We start from the raw sequence: 17,993 nt of genomic DNA, 5'->3' as shown, positions 1-17,993 counted from the left end.
ATGGATCTTTTCCTCTTTTTAACTATGCCTTGGTAGGCCTGTGTATGTGTACGTTTGGCTTTGTCAGTAGCCTACACCAGGTTTTCCCAAACACGGTCCTGATGGTTCTGCATATCGTTGTAGCCTATTTGTTCAGATATGATCATCAATCTATGTGAATGTGCTAAAAACGTGCATATGTGTATTTGGTGGGAAGTGCACGGTTGAGACCCAAATCAGAATAGTACCTTTTCAACTTTAGTTGATATATAAAATACACAATAATGCAACTATGTCTTCATACTCTTGATGTAAATATAGGCATTATGCCTTTGTGTCTTATTTATATATACACTACATATATATTTATACTGTATATACACTACATGGCCAAAAGTATGTGGAGACCCCTTTCAATTAGTGGATTCTGTTATTTCAGCCACACCTGTTGTTGACAGGTGTATAAAATCGAGCACACAGCCATGCAATCTCCATAGACAAGCATTGCCAGTGGAATGGCCTGTACTGAAGAGCTCAGTGACTTTCAACGTGGCACCATCATGGGATGCCACCTTTCCAACAAGTCAGTTCATCAAATGTTTGCCCTGTTAGAGCTGCCCAGCTGTAAGTGCTGTTATTGTGAAGTGGAACGTCTAGGAGCAACAACGGCTCAACCGCGAAGTGGTAGGCCACACAAGCTCACAGAACGGACCCCTGAATGCATAGCGCATAAGAACTGTCTGTCCTCGGTTGCAACACTCACTACCGAGTTCCAAACTGCCTCTGTAAGTAACATCGGCACAATAACTGTTTGTCAGGAGCTTAATGAAATGGTTTTTCATGGCCGAGCAGCCACACACAAGCCTAAGATCACCATGCGCAATGCCAAGCGTCGGCTGGAGTGGTGTAAAGTTTGCCGTCATTGGACTCTGGAGAAGTGGAAAAGTGTTCTCTGGAGTGATGAATCACACTTCACCATCTGGCAGTCCAATTGACGAATCTGGGTTTGGCAGATGCCAGGAGAACGCTACCTGCCCCAATGCATTGTGCCAACTGTAAAGTTTGGTAGAGGGGAAATAATGGTCTGGGGCTGTTTTTCCTGTTTTTCATGGTTCGGACTAGGCCCCTTAGTTCCAGTGAAAGGAAATATTAACGCTACAGCATACAATGACATTCTAGACGATTCTGTCCTTTCAACTTGTGGCAACAGTTTGGGGAAGGCCCTTTCCTGTTTCAGCATGACAATGCCCCTGTGCACAAAGCGAGGTCTGCACAGAGCCCTGACCTCAACCCCATCGAACACCTTTGGGATGAACGCAGACTGCGAGCCAGGCCTAATCGCCCAACATCAGTGCTCGACCTCACTAATACTCTTGTTGCTGAATCGAAGACAGTCCCCGCAGAAATGTTCCAACATCTTGTGGAAAGCCTTCCCAGAAGAGTGGAGGCTGTTATAGCAGCAAAGGGGGGACCAACTCCATATTAATGCTCATGATTTTGGAATGAGATGTTCGATGAGCTGGTGTCCACATACCTTTGGCCATGTGTATTTGTTTTATATCCATAAGGGATCAATAACAGATAACAAAAGCATTTGATGAAACACTGTCTTATATGCCTATAAATGATGGTCATTCCTTTTTTGGGGGCAGGGCACATTATTTTTGACCATATTGGCAAATGACTGCATGTCTTATCCATGGTTTGAAATAATAAATAATTATTTTTGATGTGTTACACAGGCAGCACAATTCTGACCTTTTTCAACTAATAGTATTTTGACCAATCAGATCAGATATTTTGCGAATAATTACGCAAAGGATTAGAATTGGTCTGCCTGTGTAAACGCAGCTTCAGTTGAGCAACAAGTTGTGAACCAGTTGAATGTGTGGAGTTTATGTGCAACTGTGCTAATTATGAACTCTTACTGATGTGTGGAGCCTTATACAGCCATTTGTTTACAGTAAAGATTTAACATAAGCACTTTGTAGCCTATAGCTTAAAATAAAAAAATGTGTGTTTTGTTTTTAGAATTAAAACTTTGCTGAACTTACGGTGACTGTCACGGCTGTTTGAAAGAGCGGACCAAGATGCAGCGTTTTCGTAGTTCCACATGTTTTATTTAAATCAGTGAAACCGAATGCAACAATTAACACTTTAAGTAAATACAAAACAACAAACCGTGACGCTGGAGGAACATAAACCTCACGAAGAACAATCACCCACCAACACCTGTGGGACAAACCTAAACTTAAATAGGACCTCCAATTAGAGACAATGACAACCTGCTGCCTCTAATTTGAGGTCATGCCAAATAACACCAACATAGACATACAAAAACCAGACGAACACCCCCTGTCACGCCCTGACCTAATCTACCATAGAAAATAACACTCACTATGGTCAGGATGTGACAGTGTCCCCTTAATCCCACTGGAAGTAATTGCCATGTTCTCTTCAAATACATTTTATGAGTCAATTCGTCATTTTATGATGCAACCTAATCAAGCTATTCGATTATTTCGAACAAGAAACAGCACATTGTACAATAAACAAGACAATTATGTTTATATGGATGACACAGGACCTACTGCCAACTAGAATTAAAGTTATAAACAGAACCATCCATATATGTCTCATGGGCTATTAACCAATGAAGATAACGATTGATGGCGTTGTCAGAATCATCCATGCATTGGTTTTTGTTCCTCGTTTCAGTCTTTCGGTAAGGGAATACTAAAACCATTGGCCTACATAAGAAAACTCTCTTAGGTCCAGTAATCAAGAATACATTAAAAAGTGTATTGAATTCTGTGAACCTCAACCTCTCTCCTTCGTTTAAACCACTTGTCTTGGCTTTCTTTTCAACCACGTTGTTTCAAATACCCACAAGGGCTCGTGGTGATAAGGATATCTAACACAACTTTGAATCTAAAAATTGTTTATCTCTTCCTGAAACACGTTTCCCTGTCACTATTATGTTTTTAACACGATTGTAAAAAAAAAAAAAGTTCGCAAATTAACACTGCAGGGCTTATTTTAACAGCATAACTTCATTATAATAACGTATTATGTAATTTTCGTTAATATCGTTGGTATATTAATTAAATAATGGGCAGATATATAATAAATACAATGATAATAATACAAATAATTATTGTTGTATTATTATATTTGTACTATATTTTAAGCATCATAATTAGTATTATTATATAACTACTACGCCTATACCACCTCAGAGCGACGTCAATGAGAGCGTTAAATAAGGGGAGTTATTTGGTTTATTTTTGCTTCATTAATCATTCTACAAGGAAAACAGTCAACAAGAACTTAACATTTGTGATCAATCATCATCGATCTGGGAATTCGTTTGACCAGATAGGCCTGTCTTTTCATGCCACAATTCCAGAAGAGGTGTATGCTGAAGGCAATTGTTTCGTTTGCGTCGTTGCGGTTTTATTTCTTTAGGCTACTCTTCGAACTTACTGCTGAAGATTTGGCTATGAATTGAGTCAAAATCCACTGGCTACATCAAAATGCAGTGATTTATTTGATGATGACCGAGCCAAACCTCTTCGTGGCAGTCCAGTCCCCTCCCCCTCCCCCTACGATGCGTCACCTCAAATGAACCACAACCTCTCCAAACCAACTTTTTGCATCCATCAGCAACATTGCGACAGCAGCAAAGTGACTGATTACGATGGAACACACTGAGTATTCAATATTAACCCAATCACGTTACACCTAATTTCGTCACCCAATTTCGAAAGCGAAATAGGCCTAGTTATAACATGGAGTTGTTAAGAATAACCTATTATACCCTCTATTATTTAAGGAATATTTATTAAACATAAATTACGCACACATTTGATTTATACATTTTAAATTCAACATCTCCCATATATGGGCCATGTTCGGATGTAATGTTGTCTGGTGGGTTTGCAGTTGCCTCTGACCATTTGCGTTGTATTTTATTAGGCTGTGTGGGGTCGATGGCCGCTAAATTCACACTCAGGACAGAGAGAGATGGAGGGGGTGTGGGCTCAGGGCTAGCGCCGTGATAAGCAGTGGTGCGGTGGTCTCTCTGAATTGTGATTGGTCACTCGACATATGTGGGGCCCTAAAACATCAGGAACGTGCAATTAATCATGTAGGCTAATTGGGAATCACGTGGACATGACCGAGAGGGTTGGGGTTGGTTGGTGGTAGGAAGAAGATGCTCCCTGGTTCTTTCTATATTGACCAAGTGTGAAAACTGACCAGGGGAGGAATAAAGACGTGATCCAACGCGGAGCGGGGCCCGAGACGTCCAGGCAAAAACACAGGGGGGACAGGGACTGATATAGGCGAAAGACAAGCGGCACCGAACATGGCAGAAGGTAGGCCAATAATTTGGACTAAAACACTTTGATTGGTTATTTGGTTTGACGCTATAAAGCCAATGAGTCTCTCTCATGGCCATAGATGAAGAGGTTTGGGGGGCTGGGTTACCTTGCATTGTCTTTTAGATCTTGGGTAATTCTTCTACAAATTCTTCCCTGTCACCCCCACCCCTCATTGTTTAGGGCAATAAGTTGCCAGAACCTTTTGTTTATTTCGCCCTCCCACTTTCCCCCCGAAGTTGAGCTTTTGCTTTTCAGCGCATTTGGCATGAATGTGGGAAGCCGTGGGCATTACGCTGCTCGGAAGGGGAAAAGGATAGCCTACATGGGGGGCTCAGGGCTAGCGCTGTGATAAGCAGTGGTGCGGTGTGCGGTGGTCTCTCTGAATTGTGATTGGTCACTCGACATATGTGGGGCCCTAAAACATCAGGAACGTGCAATTAATCATGTAGGCTAATTGGGAATCACGTGGACATGACCGAGAGGGTTGGGGTTGGTTGGTGGTAGGAAGAAGATGCTCCCTGGTCCTTTCTATATTGACCAAGTGTGAAAACTGACCAGGGGAGGAATAAAGACGTGATCCAACGCGGAGCGGGGCCCGAGACGTCCAGGCAAAAACACAGGGGGGACAGGGACTGATATAGGCGAAAGACAAGCGGCACCGAACATGGCAGAAGGTAGGCCAATAATTTGGACTAAAACACTTTGATTGGTTATTTGGTTTGACGCTATAAAGCCAAGGAGTCTCTCTGATGGCCATAGATGAAGAGGTTTAGGGGGCTGGGTTACCTTGCATTGTCTTTTAGATCTTGGGTAATTCTTCTACAAATTCTTCCCTGTGACCCCCCACCCCTCATTGTTTGGAGCAATACGTTGCCAGACCCTTTTGTTTATTTCGCCCTCCCACTTTCCCCCCGAAGTTGAGCTTTTGCTTTTCAGCGCATTTGGCATGAAAGTGGGAACCCGTGGGCATTACGCTGCTCGGAAGGGGAAAGGGATATCCTACATTAACTTGGGTGCTTCCTTTGACTCAAGGCGTGAATTGGCAAGATGGGTTCTGTCTCTAACCAGGAATTCCCAGGTTGAGTAAAAATCTGACGATATATTGTGTTTAGTGTAGTCTCTGTCTCTAAAGAGATATATTATGAATATCAGCTTACGAATGTACAATTGTGTACAGTATGGAACTATTTTCCTTTTAAATTGCCTAGTCAATACCAAAACATGCTTTATTTTGTTCGCAATGGACTAACCCGACTCAAGTTCTCGTGTTGTTGACAAAGTAGGCACTTGATAAATGTAAATGTATATTTTACTTTTTGTAGACGAATTTTAAAATGTAGTCTTGTAAATTAAAATTAATTTGTTTTATTTTTATAAGTAACTTTTTTCTGTCGCACAAACGCAGCTAACAAGAGGCCCATAAAATTCAGTTCAACTTAGGCTAGCCATTTAAGTGATATATTAGGTTTCGTAATTAGTTTCGTGTTGGACTGTGTTGTTTCTTCACATACGAGTACACTTAATATATACTCACTATGAGTGTGAAATATAAATATCCTAAGTGTGAAAGATTGAATTATAAGACCTAAAGATAATTGTCATTAAGGACCCATACAATATTGTTGTTTATGTATTGAAATTATTTGTAGTAGGTCTATATTTAGGCCTATGGATATGATTGGTTACTGATCAAATTAAATCGTAACATATCGATCGGGTTTGCAACGACTTCTCCCCGTTTTCTACCTAAGGGTTATGGATGCGTGAGGAAAAACAAGGAAAGAACGAAGCTGAATGGCAATTTTACGCGCACACTCCTTCCTTGTGTTCTGGTAAATAGTAAAACGAACATTGTTTAACATATTGTTCGAAATTACAGGAGTCTGCAAGACCGAAGAGGATGAAGGACCAAGCACCGAGGAGGACTCGGAATCTTTCCACGGTGTCGGCGTCTGTAAATGGTTCAACGTGCGCATGGGCTTTGGGTTTTTGTCCATGACCAACCGAGAGGGGGTCCCGCTCGAGTCTCCGGTCGATGTGTTCGTCCATCAGGTAAGAGGGGCGCCTTGGTTTTAAAATGAACTGATTTACCGTCTACTTCTCACACCAAATATGTGGTGAATGGTGGTCCACTATACATTGACGCAAAATAACATCTTCAGGCAGTTTCCCTTCTCAAACGAGCATGCGTTGCTGGCTTACCATGTGACCTCGTGGTCATGTACAGTGGGGTCCAAAATCATGGACACACTTGATAAAAATTAGCAATAATGACTGTATAAAATAAAATAAAAATAAAATACTGAGCTATATTGTATGCAAAAAAAGAAAAGAAAACGGAAAGTATGTTATTTTATTCTAATACAATTGCTCAGAGAAATATATATTATTTGTTATTGACCAAATTGGTTTGGGTGATGGCAAGTAGCGCAGTGGTTAGCGCATTGTGCCAGTAACCAAAAGGTTGCTAGATTGAATCCCCGAGCTGCGAAGAACTTGTTCTTAACTGACTTGCCTAATAAAATATCGATGGTTTTGCAACAATTTCTCCTGTTTTCTACCTAAGGGTTATTAATGTGTGAGGAAAAACAAGGAAAGAGCTACGCTGAGTGGCACAGCAGTCTAAGGCACTGCATCTCAGTGCTAGAGGTGTCACTACAGACACCCTGGTTCAAATCCAGGCTGTATTACAACCAGCTGTGTCCATAGGGAGTCCATAGGCAGCACACAATTGGCCCAGCATCGTCTGTGTTTGGCAGGTTTAGGCCGTCATTGTAAATAAGCATTTGGTCTTAACTGACTTGCCTAGTTAAATAAAGGTAAAAAAAAAATGTTAGTTTAACAAGTCAAAATAATTGACACCCCTAAAGATTGTTATAAATAATGTAGTCAAAAGATTAGTATTTGGCCCCATATCCTTAGCACTCAATGACTACATCAATCTTGTGACTCTACAAACTTGTTGGATGCATTTGCAGTATGTTTTGGTTGTGTTTCAGAGGGTCAAAGATCATACCCCCAAGACATTCAAACCTCCCCTGTTATTGGTAATAGTGAGAGGTTATCATGTCTTGGGGTTATGATCTTTGACCCTCTGTAACTTTCTCGCTCATCATTATTCACAATTCATTCAAGAGTAATTTTGACCCCTACCTTTCTGAGATGCAGTGCCTTAGACCGCTGCGTGACTCGGGAGCCTATTGACTGATAAAGGCACTGTATTATGAGCTGTCTTGTTTGCTAAATGAACAAATGAAGAAGGCAGTGGCATATAGCAATAGAAGCACAGTGACATATGCCTCAATGCGTTCATACTTGTGGCTTATTGGGTGTGTGGCTTTCAGTTAGTTATTTTTGGCGACCAATCCCATGAGAGTGAATGTCATTCCAGTTCATCTGAATGTCATTCTAGTGCACTGCTTGCTATGAATTATATCTGATGGTGTTTGTATGTTTAGGTAAAAAGACAAATAATGTCCGTTTGGCACACTGCCAAGTAGAGATATTTGCTCGATCTGATTGGGTGGGCCTGGCTCCCCATTGGATCGGCCTGGGCACACCTTTACCTTACATGGCTGGGTTTAACGTCTAACCTGACCAAATTCACATAGAAATGTGAGATAAAGATCAGTCATTCCCATTAAAAGCAAGTCTAAGAAGCGGTAGATCAGTTCTATGTGCACTATTTCTAATCTTCCCATATTTTGGCGTCATTTACTTTCAGTTTTGTACATCAGCTTCAAACAGCTGAAAATACAATATTGTGGGTTATGGAAAATATATTTCACAGCAGTTTAGATGGTACAATGATTCTCTACACTCTGCAGTGCATTCGGAAAGTATTCACACCCCTTGACTTTTTCCACAGTTTGTTAGTTACAGCCTTATTCTAATATTGAGTTAATACACATTTTTCCTCATCAATCTACACACAATACCCAATAATGACAAAGCAAAGACAGGTTTTTAGAATGGTTTGCTAATGTATAATTTTTTAATTTTTTATTTTTTAGATTTTTTTGTGTGCAAATGTATTAAAAGATAATAAAAAACAGAGATACTATATTTACATAAGTATTCAGACCCGTTGCTATGAGACTCAAAATTGAGCTCAGGTGCATCCTGTTTCCATTGATCATCCTTGAGATGTTTCTACAACTTGATTGGAGTCCACCTGTGGTAAGTTCAATTGATTGGACATGATTTTAATAGGCACACACCTGTCTATATAAGGTCCCACAGTTGACAGTGCATGTTAGAGCAAAAACCAAGCCATGAGGTCAAAGGAATTGTACGTAGAGCTCCGAGACAGGATTGTGTTGAGACACAGATCTGGGGAAGGGTAACAAAAAAATGGCTGCAGCATTGCAGGTCCCCATGAACACAGTGGCCTTCATCATTCTTAAATGGAAGAATTTTGGAACCACCAAGACTTCCTAGAGCTGGTCGACCGGCCAAACTGAGCAATCGGGGGAGAAGGGCCTTGGTCAGGGAAATGACCAAGAACCTGATGGTCACTCTGACAGAGCTCCAGAGTTCCTCTGTGGAGATGGGAGAACCTTCCAGAAGGACAACCATCTCTGCAGCATTCCACCAATCAGGCCTTTATGGTAGAGTGGCCAGACAGAAGCACCTCCTCAGTAAAAGGCACATGACAGCCCGCTTGGAATTTGCCAAAAGGCAAATAAAGAACCAGGAGAAACAAGATTCTGTGGTCTGATGAAACCAAGATTGTACTCTTTGGCCTGAATGCCAAGCGTCACGTCTAGAGGAAACCTGGCACCATCCCAAAAATATGAAAACCTGCTCCTGAGCGCTCAGGACCTCAGGCTGGGGCGAAGGTTCACCTTCTAACAGGATAACGTCCCTAGGCACACAGCCAAGACAATGCAGGAGTGGCTTCGGGAAAAGTTTCTGAATGTCCTTGATTGGCCCATCCAGAGCCCGGACTTGAACCCAATCAAACATCTCTGGAGAGACCTGAAAATAGCTGTGCAGTGACACTCCCCATTCAACCTGACAGAGCATGAGAGGATCTGCAGAGAAGAATGGTAGAAACTCCCCAAATACAGGTGTGCCAAGCTTGTAGCGTCGTACTCAAGAAGACTTAAGGCTGTAATCACTGCCAAAGGTGCTTCAACAAAGTACTGAGTAACATTTACAAACATCTTTAAAAACCTGTTTTCACTTTCTCATTATGGGGTATTGCGTGTAGATTAATGAGAGAGAGAAAAGTATTCCATCTATTTTAGAATAAGGTTGTAACGTAACAAACATGGTAAAAGTCAAGGGTTCTGAATACTTTCTGAATGCACTGTATATACATTTGTGCGGACACATTTTTAGAAGGTGATGCAAACGGTTCTCCGCCAGTTCTGTTTGTTTAGACTGTCTAGAGCCCTTAAGGCTCGCACACATTGCGTCGAAAGTGGATCTAGCTTTTGTCTGCCGATAGCACACAGTGGTTTAGGGAGCACCAGCTGTAGACCTCTGACTGACAATGTTTTTCATCCGATTCTACATGTTAAATCAGTGCACACTCGCTTCACAAATCACGTTCAGAAGTGCTAAGTACTCTTGGCCAGCAAACGCTATTGGTGTATCTGAGCCATTACATGTAATTATAACTATTTCCTCCTTTTCAGAACCGCTGCTTTTTAGACCATTTATTTAAGCTATTTGAACTTTTGATCTGTTGAAATGGCCAGGACTACAATCACAACGCAAATGAAAGGTTTTCAGGAAGAAATCATTCTTTAATATTAATCTATTTCTCAATAAGTAATTTGTATGACTAAATACTTATTTCATTTTTCCCAGAATGCAGACATCCCTCTTCTAGTGCCGCCACTCTAGATTCCAAGCCTTTTAAAGCATATGTTTGAATAAGTGAACAATATCTGTTAACGATGTAACTGGGACAGTGTCCTCCTGAACCCTGTCCTTTGACATCTTACATAATGACTTCTCCACTGATTTCCTCCCCTAGCCATCAGGGTTCGGGTCAATTACATTTCATTTGAATTCAGGAAGCAAGCTGAAATTCCAATTCCAATTTTCCTCAATGCTTGAAAAATTCGGAATTAGAATTACAGTTTACTTTTTGAATTGAAATGGAAGTGACCCCAACCCTGCTAGCCATTGTTAGGAAGGCGAGATCATGTGTGTTCAATGTTCATCCATGATCGACGGATGGGCATTATGGCTACGGTGCATTATGGCAATGGGGCTTTGGCCCCGAAATGAGTCGCTGCATGTCAGGGAGAGAACATGAACTCCCGGGGCCTTCTAGCCTTTGTGTGCAGGTGAACAATAGGACCACGCATCCCAATGAAGCATGCTCCTCTCGGCTGTGACCGAGCCCCTCAGCCCCACTTTGTCCTAGCAGCAATCCCTTCCCATTGTCTTCTTTCTCTCTCTCCTCGTATGTCTTCATTCATCTACCCCACTCTGTTTTCTTCAAGCTAGTATGGACATAGCCTACAGTAGAGATTCATATCACCCTCTAATGCACTTCACCAGGTTGGTAGGGTTTAAGACCATACTAGGAGTCTCCTTTCTCTTTCCACATGGTATGTTCTCTGTGTTGGGGGTGGGTATGGATGGACCTGGAGGGGGGGGGGTCACACGTGTGAGGGGAAGTGAGTTAACGGTCACTGGGGCCAATGTTCAATGGAGCAGCTTTTCAACTGGGCACTTTTGTCACCCAAATGGATTTATGGATGACCCATCGTGTGTCCCAGATCTGCTTGTAACTTCACAGCAGATGCTCATCAGTGACCATTAGAGTATTAAGGAACGGTTCACTTTAATGTAATGCTAGATGCTATTGCATTGCTAGTTTTCATTACACAATAGATGCAGTTCTTTGTAGGCCATGCGGCTTGTATCTGAATTAGTGTGCTGGTTAAAATACAATCTATGGCACATCATTTTTTAGGCTTTTCTTTTCAAGCTAGCCTAATTGTAACTGTTTAAAGCTTCCCATCAATGCAACTGCACAGTTACACACATAGTGTTGTTGATATTTGAAGCAATATGCAGAGAAGGCTGTCAAAGAAGGATAAATCAGATAGTGGCAGTTTCCCATTCACAGATGAATCCTAGTCCTGGACTAAAAAGCATTTTCAATGATTGAGCTTGCTTTTTAGTCCAGGACTAGGCTCAATCTGGGTCTGGGAATCCACCCCCTGGTCTTTAAATATATCCTTAAGATTTCCTGAAATAATATAAGATCGTCCCAGCCTGACAATGGCAGCCATTGACATTTCTGGAGAGGAAATTCTCTGTGGTAAGCATGGCTGATGTCTTTCCGCTCCTAAATTGGGCCAGGAACCTAGACAAATGGCACTACTTGGTGCCTGGGAAATACCTAAATGAGGTGGCATAGCCCTTAGTCTTGTCCTGACACTGACCTGAGCATGAGAGAAATAATTGGGTTTTTGGCTCTACAATTGTGGAATTTTGTTTGCAGCACAATATTGATCACCCTCTAATGGTGAAATTCTCAAAGGTTAGTTGAAACTTCATTGCTAATCATATCAAAATCAACGATATCTGCTGCCTTGTTGCAGATATACCATACCACCAATCCAAAAGCTATTTTGGAGGGTTCTTGTTTTACCCAGGCTGCCCCTGGCATGACCCCTTAATGCACAGCACATTCCCCTTTTTCATAGCCTCCCCTTTCCTCTCTCCATTTCTTCATCCCTTCCTCCCTCATTTTCCCCTTCTCCAAGGCTGTTTTTATCTCATGGCTGAACTTCTCTCTGCTGAACAGCGCTGCCTGGGTCAACTGAGGTGAAGGCAGCAGAATGGGATCTGAAAAAAAGAGTCTGTAGGATACTGTAGCTAAAGTACTGGGTCGTATTAATTTGTCACCAATGAAACAGAATGGGACTATTTTAGTTTTCCACTTCATAACGTTTAAAACGTTTTCTGTTTTGTGCCCTTAGGAACACGAACCTGGTTTAATGTTAGCATAGTCTTTAGCGTTGATCTTAGGATCATGGTGCTGATTGTGTCCCTACTCTTGAGCTGTTGAATGCTTTCAGGCTTTGAGTTTATATGGATTTCATTCTAAATGTATCCAATTTTAGTAAAACAATCAATCTGTTATTAAATCAAAGCATGCAGGTACCTAATCATTTGGAGTGAGAATGTGTTCATTCTCAACTTATCTGCGTATCTCTCTGCCAAACAACCATCCAAGGAATGTCTCCCTGACCCCACCCTACCCCACCCCACCCCACCCCACCCCCACCCTACCCCACCCCCAACCCTATCCCTCCCAGCAAGAATCCTGCAGTGGTGGTTAGTGTGTTAGTGGTCTTTTGTGACGTAGTTGGGAAGAGAGGTTGGGGGTAGGGGACGTAGTAGTGCGGAATGCTGGTCCTTTGGCAGCGGGGGATGGGTGAAGGTTATCACATCAGGTTTACCACTCAAACACAGGAGACACACAGGCCACTGTGGCCAGTGTTGGGCAACAGACCATTGCAGGCTAGTGAGGGAGGACAACTAGTCTGTCTGACAATAAGAGGCTTTGTAGTTGTTGTTTATTTATGAGGTGAGACAGAATGATCAACAGTCAGGAGACTTAGGACAGATGCCAGATAGCTCCTATCTCTGTCAGAAAAGTTTGAAGATAGCATAGTGTTCACAGGGGTCACTGCTCAGCGTCTCCCTTGGCTGACTATTAGTTGATTTGTTAGCTGATGCTGTAAGATTTTTGCGATTGCGTCATCATTGATTTGGAACATATCATGCAGCAAGACTTCAGTTCTTACGATCTGTTGGTAAGAATGTGTAACAACTAAACAATCCTCCAAGATATGTCTGAAATGCCTCTTGGAAAGTGTTCAAAATGTGATATTTGATATGACCTCTGAAAGGTTACAGGGCCGTGTTCACAAGAGTCTCATAGTAGGACTGCCAATAAAGGATCAGATTTTCCTTTTAGATCATAATAAATAGAATTATATGGATAGGGGGAGCTGATCCTAGATCAGCACTCCTACTCTGAGATTCATTTGGAAAGGGGCACAGGAATGAAGGTGAAACTGCTAACACTATTCTGACGTTTCTTTCTCCTGTCTTTCTCTGCCATCCAGAGTAAGCTGCACATGGAGGGCTTCCGCAGCTTGAAGGAGGGCGAGGCGGTCGAGTTCACTTTCAAGAAGTCAGCCAAAGGCCTGGAGTCCCAGAGAGTCACTGGGCCGGAGGGCACACACTGTGTGGGCAGCGAGAGGAGACCCAAAGGCAAGAGCGTCCAGAAACGCCGCTCCAAAGGAGATAGGTGAGTGCCTGCCTTGTCTGCACACTCTGTTTGTACATCGAATGTGGACAAGGTATACACTAAACTGTACACACTGAAACAGAAAAATATGATCAGATAAGCAACAATGTATATATTAATCTTACACACATCTATGTATACCATAGTAGGGGTCAAACATACTCAAAAGATGGTGGCCCAAAGTATTTTCTTTATTGTGGTTGGATCTCACATCTGCAATGGTCCATCCATTTTGGATATGATTCAAAATGGTGTTTCAGTTTTATCCTGTTCTGTCCTGTTCTTCTTTTCCTTGACCCCCCACCCCTGGCCGTGGTTAGGGTCACACAGGCAGGCTTGACGTGTGACCTGGATCAATAGCTGTTTAATTCTGGACGTCCCTTGTGGAGTTACACCCAGTGGTTCTCTCTTGGAAAACCTTTTCCAAACCTCTTCCACAGAATGTGTTTTTGTGGTGGTAACCTGAACTGGTAATATTAATGTTTCTGAATCACTTTAGATGTGGATTATAATTATCCTGTCATTACAGTTTAGAACTAGTAAAATATGAAATATTTAATTCTAGGTGTTTTTATTTATAAAAAAAAAGAAGCTTTATTTAAGTTGGCAAGTGTTTGATGTTGAAATATTACTAATATTAGTTATAAAACCAATTTACAAAAATACGAGTTGTTTGGACTTGTCCCTGTAAAATGGTTCCAGGTAGAACCATTTTACCCATAAATAACCTTACTTGAAGCCTTTTTTCCATTGAGAAGGTTCCGAAGAACCCTTTTGCATGGAAAAGGTTCCATACCCCACCACTTGCATAATGCATTCCATTTAAAATGCACAAGGCGGGCCAACATTGTGGGTCCTTTGTCCATTGTGGATATTGTGATGGGTTAGAGAGGGGTATCAATGTGGCCTCCTGTCAGTTGTGATTAGGCCCAGAGTATAGTCAGGGTGAGAATGGAGATTGTTAAGGCCTCAAAGAGTCCTGGGAGGCCTGTGGCGCACGATTCACTCTCCCAAGACTATGCTGGTCCTTGTAAGAGGAATCATATGGGGCCAACTCCAACATTTTCAATGGAGAATAAGATAAACTGTTGTATGTCTTGAAGAGTAGTCAGTACATAGGTCTAAGATTCTAAAGGATTTTTGTCGATGACTTTTGTCAATGGCATATTTAATATTCTTTATTAGGTTGCGGTGTTTGCATGGGATTAGAAACAGAGGGCCCTGCCACTTGTTTCACCAGTGTTATCTGGACTCTCCATATTTCTTAAAGTATGGCCAAAATCAGCCACAATTTATTTTCTGATTCCACCTTAAGGCTTCCGAGCCGAAACAGTTCGGAAGGGTTTGTGCATATATTATGACGACATTTTTGTTCATTTTGGACTTCGGTAAAGTTTTTTTTTCTCGGTTGTCCGGACATACGAAATGTTTTCTTGAGACAAGCTGAAGTCAACAGCCGAAGTCTACGCCCCGTCATCGGTGATTGGTCAAAAGTAAGGATTCATCAGTAAAGCCTTCAACGAGAGATTTTTGCAATTTTTTTTTATTGAGAAATACTGTACCAAACATCTTAGTTAGATGTAAAATTGCACGACTAAGATCTCCTCGGCAAAAACGTCAAAATCAATGACAGATTTCTTGCGTTATCTTAGATTAATTCTGACTATTTTGAGGAAGTGTACTGGCTACGGTGACTCAAAATGGACAAACAGTACTATTGCCATTCAATTTTTTTCAAGCGAAGGTATTTCAAGGTAGTATGCGAGCACACATGTTCGGTTCGCCAAGCCAACTTCGGCTAGTTGCCAGCCGAACTGAAGCATGCTGACGCATTTAGTAGGTATATATGATGCAGGGAGGGAAAAAACCCCTGTCCATTTAATTGATAACAGATGTAGGAGCCCGGGAGGGGGTTAGAGGTCACGGTAACCATGGCAACCGTGTACGACTAAAATATAGGGGGTTGCGGGGGTTAGCGAGGACCGCGGGGGTCAGAGTTGGGAGATCATTGCTGCGGCTTTTTAGACAAAGGACCACTTCCCTTTTCCTGCACGCGCTCCCTAATCAATGTTGAGACAGTTGGGCCTTGACACCAACCCAACGGCCAGTGGTACAAAGAAGCAACTGACCTCCTTGAGCCTCCCCTGACCAAGCCTCATCTGCATCATTGGAGGAAGGGGGTCCTTAATAGCTCCTCAGTGGCACAGCAGTGGTGACAGTCCCAATGCCACTGCCCATCTGTCAGCCGCCCCTGGACGCGTGGCTATTCTATAGGTCCTGTTTAAACCGAAGCTATCAAAGGAAGGCTACTCTTATGGCTACCATTGACCCCTAACCCTTCTGCATGGACTGTGATACTCTGTGTATGTTCTATGGAGAAGGAATATAATTGATGTAGCTAAAAAGACCTCATTGCAGCAAAGTACTGTGGACAAAGAATGAAAAGGGTGGTTCATTTGTAGATGGGAGGCCATTCAAAGTTACAAATAGCCTACTGAAACATACAGAGAGAACGTGCTTTTATAAACAGCGTACATCCTGTAGAAAAGAATTGTTATGTTCAATTTGCATTTGCACATGGGGTAGAACAAAGATCATTTGCACTTTTTAACCCACTTTTAACCCTGTTCACATGAAAAGGATGGTCATAGGCAGTGCTAGAGCCGTCACTACAGACCCTCGTTCGATTCCAGGCTGTATCATGATTGGTAGTCCCATAGAGCGGTGCACAATTGGCCCAGCGTCTTTATGGTTTGGCTGGGGTAGGCCGTCATTGTAAATAACAATTTGTTCTTAACTGACTTGCATAGTCAAATAAAGGTTAAATAAATACAATAAATAAATAGGCCACTGCATGGAACTGGCCAGAGTTCTTATTTGGCTGCTGCAGCACTAGCCTAACTGGCATATGCTGCCCTCTTGTGGATTGCAGGTGACAGCGCATCTGACTCAATAAAAGATCAGGGGCCATATGTAGGGAAAGGAGGGATACCTAGTCAGGTACAACTGAATGCATTCAACTGAATGGGGGGGGGCTGCCTTAATCGATATCCACTTCATCGGTGCCCGGGGAGCAGTTGTTGTTGGGGGTTAACTGCCATGCTCAGGGGCAGAACGACAGATTTTTACCTTGATCCACTAACCCTTTGGTTACTGGCCCAACGCTCCTATCAAATGTAGGATCTTAATTTGAACCAGTGTGCTTAAGCAGGAAAAGAATCCTGTATCAAGGGCTCCTGAGTGGCACAGTGGTATAAGGCACTGCACATCAATACAAGAGGTGTTGCTAAAGTCCCTGGTTCAAATCCAGGCTGTATCACATCTGGCCAAGATTGGGAGTCCCAAAGGGTGGTGCACAATTGGCCCAGCGTTGTCTGGGGTAGGTTGTCATTGTAAATAAGAATTTGTTCTCAACTGACTTGCCTAGTTAAATTTTTAAAAGTTGGATTACAATTACTGGACATTTTTGTAGGTGTTGATATACATTTTTCTTAAGGGAAAATCAAAGTCTGAAATTTCAAACTGGAAATGACAAACTTCAGAAGCCTTTTTAAACCTCAAATACACAATACAGTTTTTTACATTGCAGGAAAGTTCTCCTGTAACAGGGTGATCAAATGAAGATCCTACATCTGTAGGATCAGGTCCTCACTGTCCATACAATTCTATTCATTGTGATATAAATGCTAAGTTGATCCTAAATCAGCACCCCAACTCTACAACGCTTGATACATATTGCCCAGTCCTACATTTATCAGCATGTTGAGGGGATCAGTTTGAGCAATGCGAGGTTCAGAATCACTGATCTTCATCACATAATGATTGAGATGCAAGGTGATTTGTAGATCAGTGATTCTGTGCAGTGTCTTCAATTTCAAACAAGCCGTCTTGTTTTTTAGGTGCTACAACTGCGGAGGCCTGGACCACCATGCCAAGGAGTGCAAGTTGCCACCGCAGCCTAAGAAGTGCCATTTCTGCCAGAGCATTGCCCACATGGTCGCCAACTGCCCAATCAAAGCACAGCAGTCCTCGCCACGTTCTCAGGGAAAGCCCTCCTCCTTGAAAGGAGACGAGGAGGAACACGGCCACTCGCCCCCGTCCCCCGTGAGCTCCGATTGAACGAGGAGACGCAGGGTGGAAGCTGGGGGAAGCACAGAAGCCAATCAAACTGCTTTACTGGAAAGATGGCCGCTAAGTTTCCTTTCAACTATATATGATGCTTTTGGAACTACCTCAGGTTTTTGTAAACAAAACGATCATGAAGAATGTACTGAAGTTAATCTTTTTTTGGTGTAACACTCACAAATACAGCTGTATTATTATAGCACTCAGGA

General features: G+C 42.3%; 1 protein-coding gene across 2 annotated transcripts; it reads left to right on the top strand.

The window, feature by feature from the left end:
- The first annotated feature begins 4,753 nt into the window (after positions 1 to 4,753).
- LOC106605111 (protein lin-28 homolog A) lies at positions 4,754 to 17,986 on the top strand. 2 transcript variants are annotated; one of them, XM_014200433.3, is made up of 4 exons: positions 4,754 to 5,038; positions 6,244 to 6,416; positions 13,475 to 13,659; positions 17,559 to 17,986. In XM_014200433.3, the coding sequence occupies exons 1-4, from the start codon at positions 5,029 to 5,031 to the stop codon at positions 17,776 to 17,778; spliced, it is 588 nt and encodes a 195-aa protein (XP_014055908.2). In that variant the 5' UTR covers positions 4,754 to 5,028; the 3' UTR covers positions 17,779 to 17,986. The 2 variants fall into 2 exon arrangements, with proteins under 2 accessions (XP_014055908.2, XP_014055906.2); XM_014200431.3 differs by lacking the exon at positions 4,754 to 5,038 and adding an exon at positions 5,129 to 5,442.
- The last annotated feature ends 7 nt before the right edge of the window (positions 17,987 to 17,993 follow it).

The sequence above is a fragment of the Salmo salar genome, chromosome 05 (assembly GCF_965601325.2).
Source record: "Salmo salar chromosome 05, fSalSal1, whole genome shotgun sequence".
In the NCBI taxonomy this organism is placed as follows: domain Eukaryota; kingdom Metazoa; phylum Chordata; class Actinopteri; order Salmoniformes; family Salmonidae; genus Salmo; species Salmo salar.
Note: the sequence above shows the minus strand (reverse complement) of the source record. Positions and strands in the feature narration are given on the sequence as shown.

What these genes read in the sequence shown, in the direction of transcription:
- LOC106605111 (XM_014200431.3), top strand. Translation starts at nt 5,412, where the DNA reads ATGGGTTCTGTCTCTAACCAGGAATTCCCAG. An exon ending in CTCTAACCAGGAATTCCCAG is followed by an intron (nt 5,443 to 6,243) that starts GTTGAGTAAAAA and finishes TCGAAATTACAG; the next exon opens with GAGTCTGCAAGACCGAAGAG. An exon ending in TCGATGTGTTCGTCCATCAG is followed by an intron (nt 6,417 to 13,474) that starts GTAAGAGGGGCG and finishes TCTGCCATCCAG; the next exon opens with AGTAAGCTGCACATGGAGGG.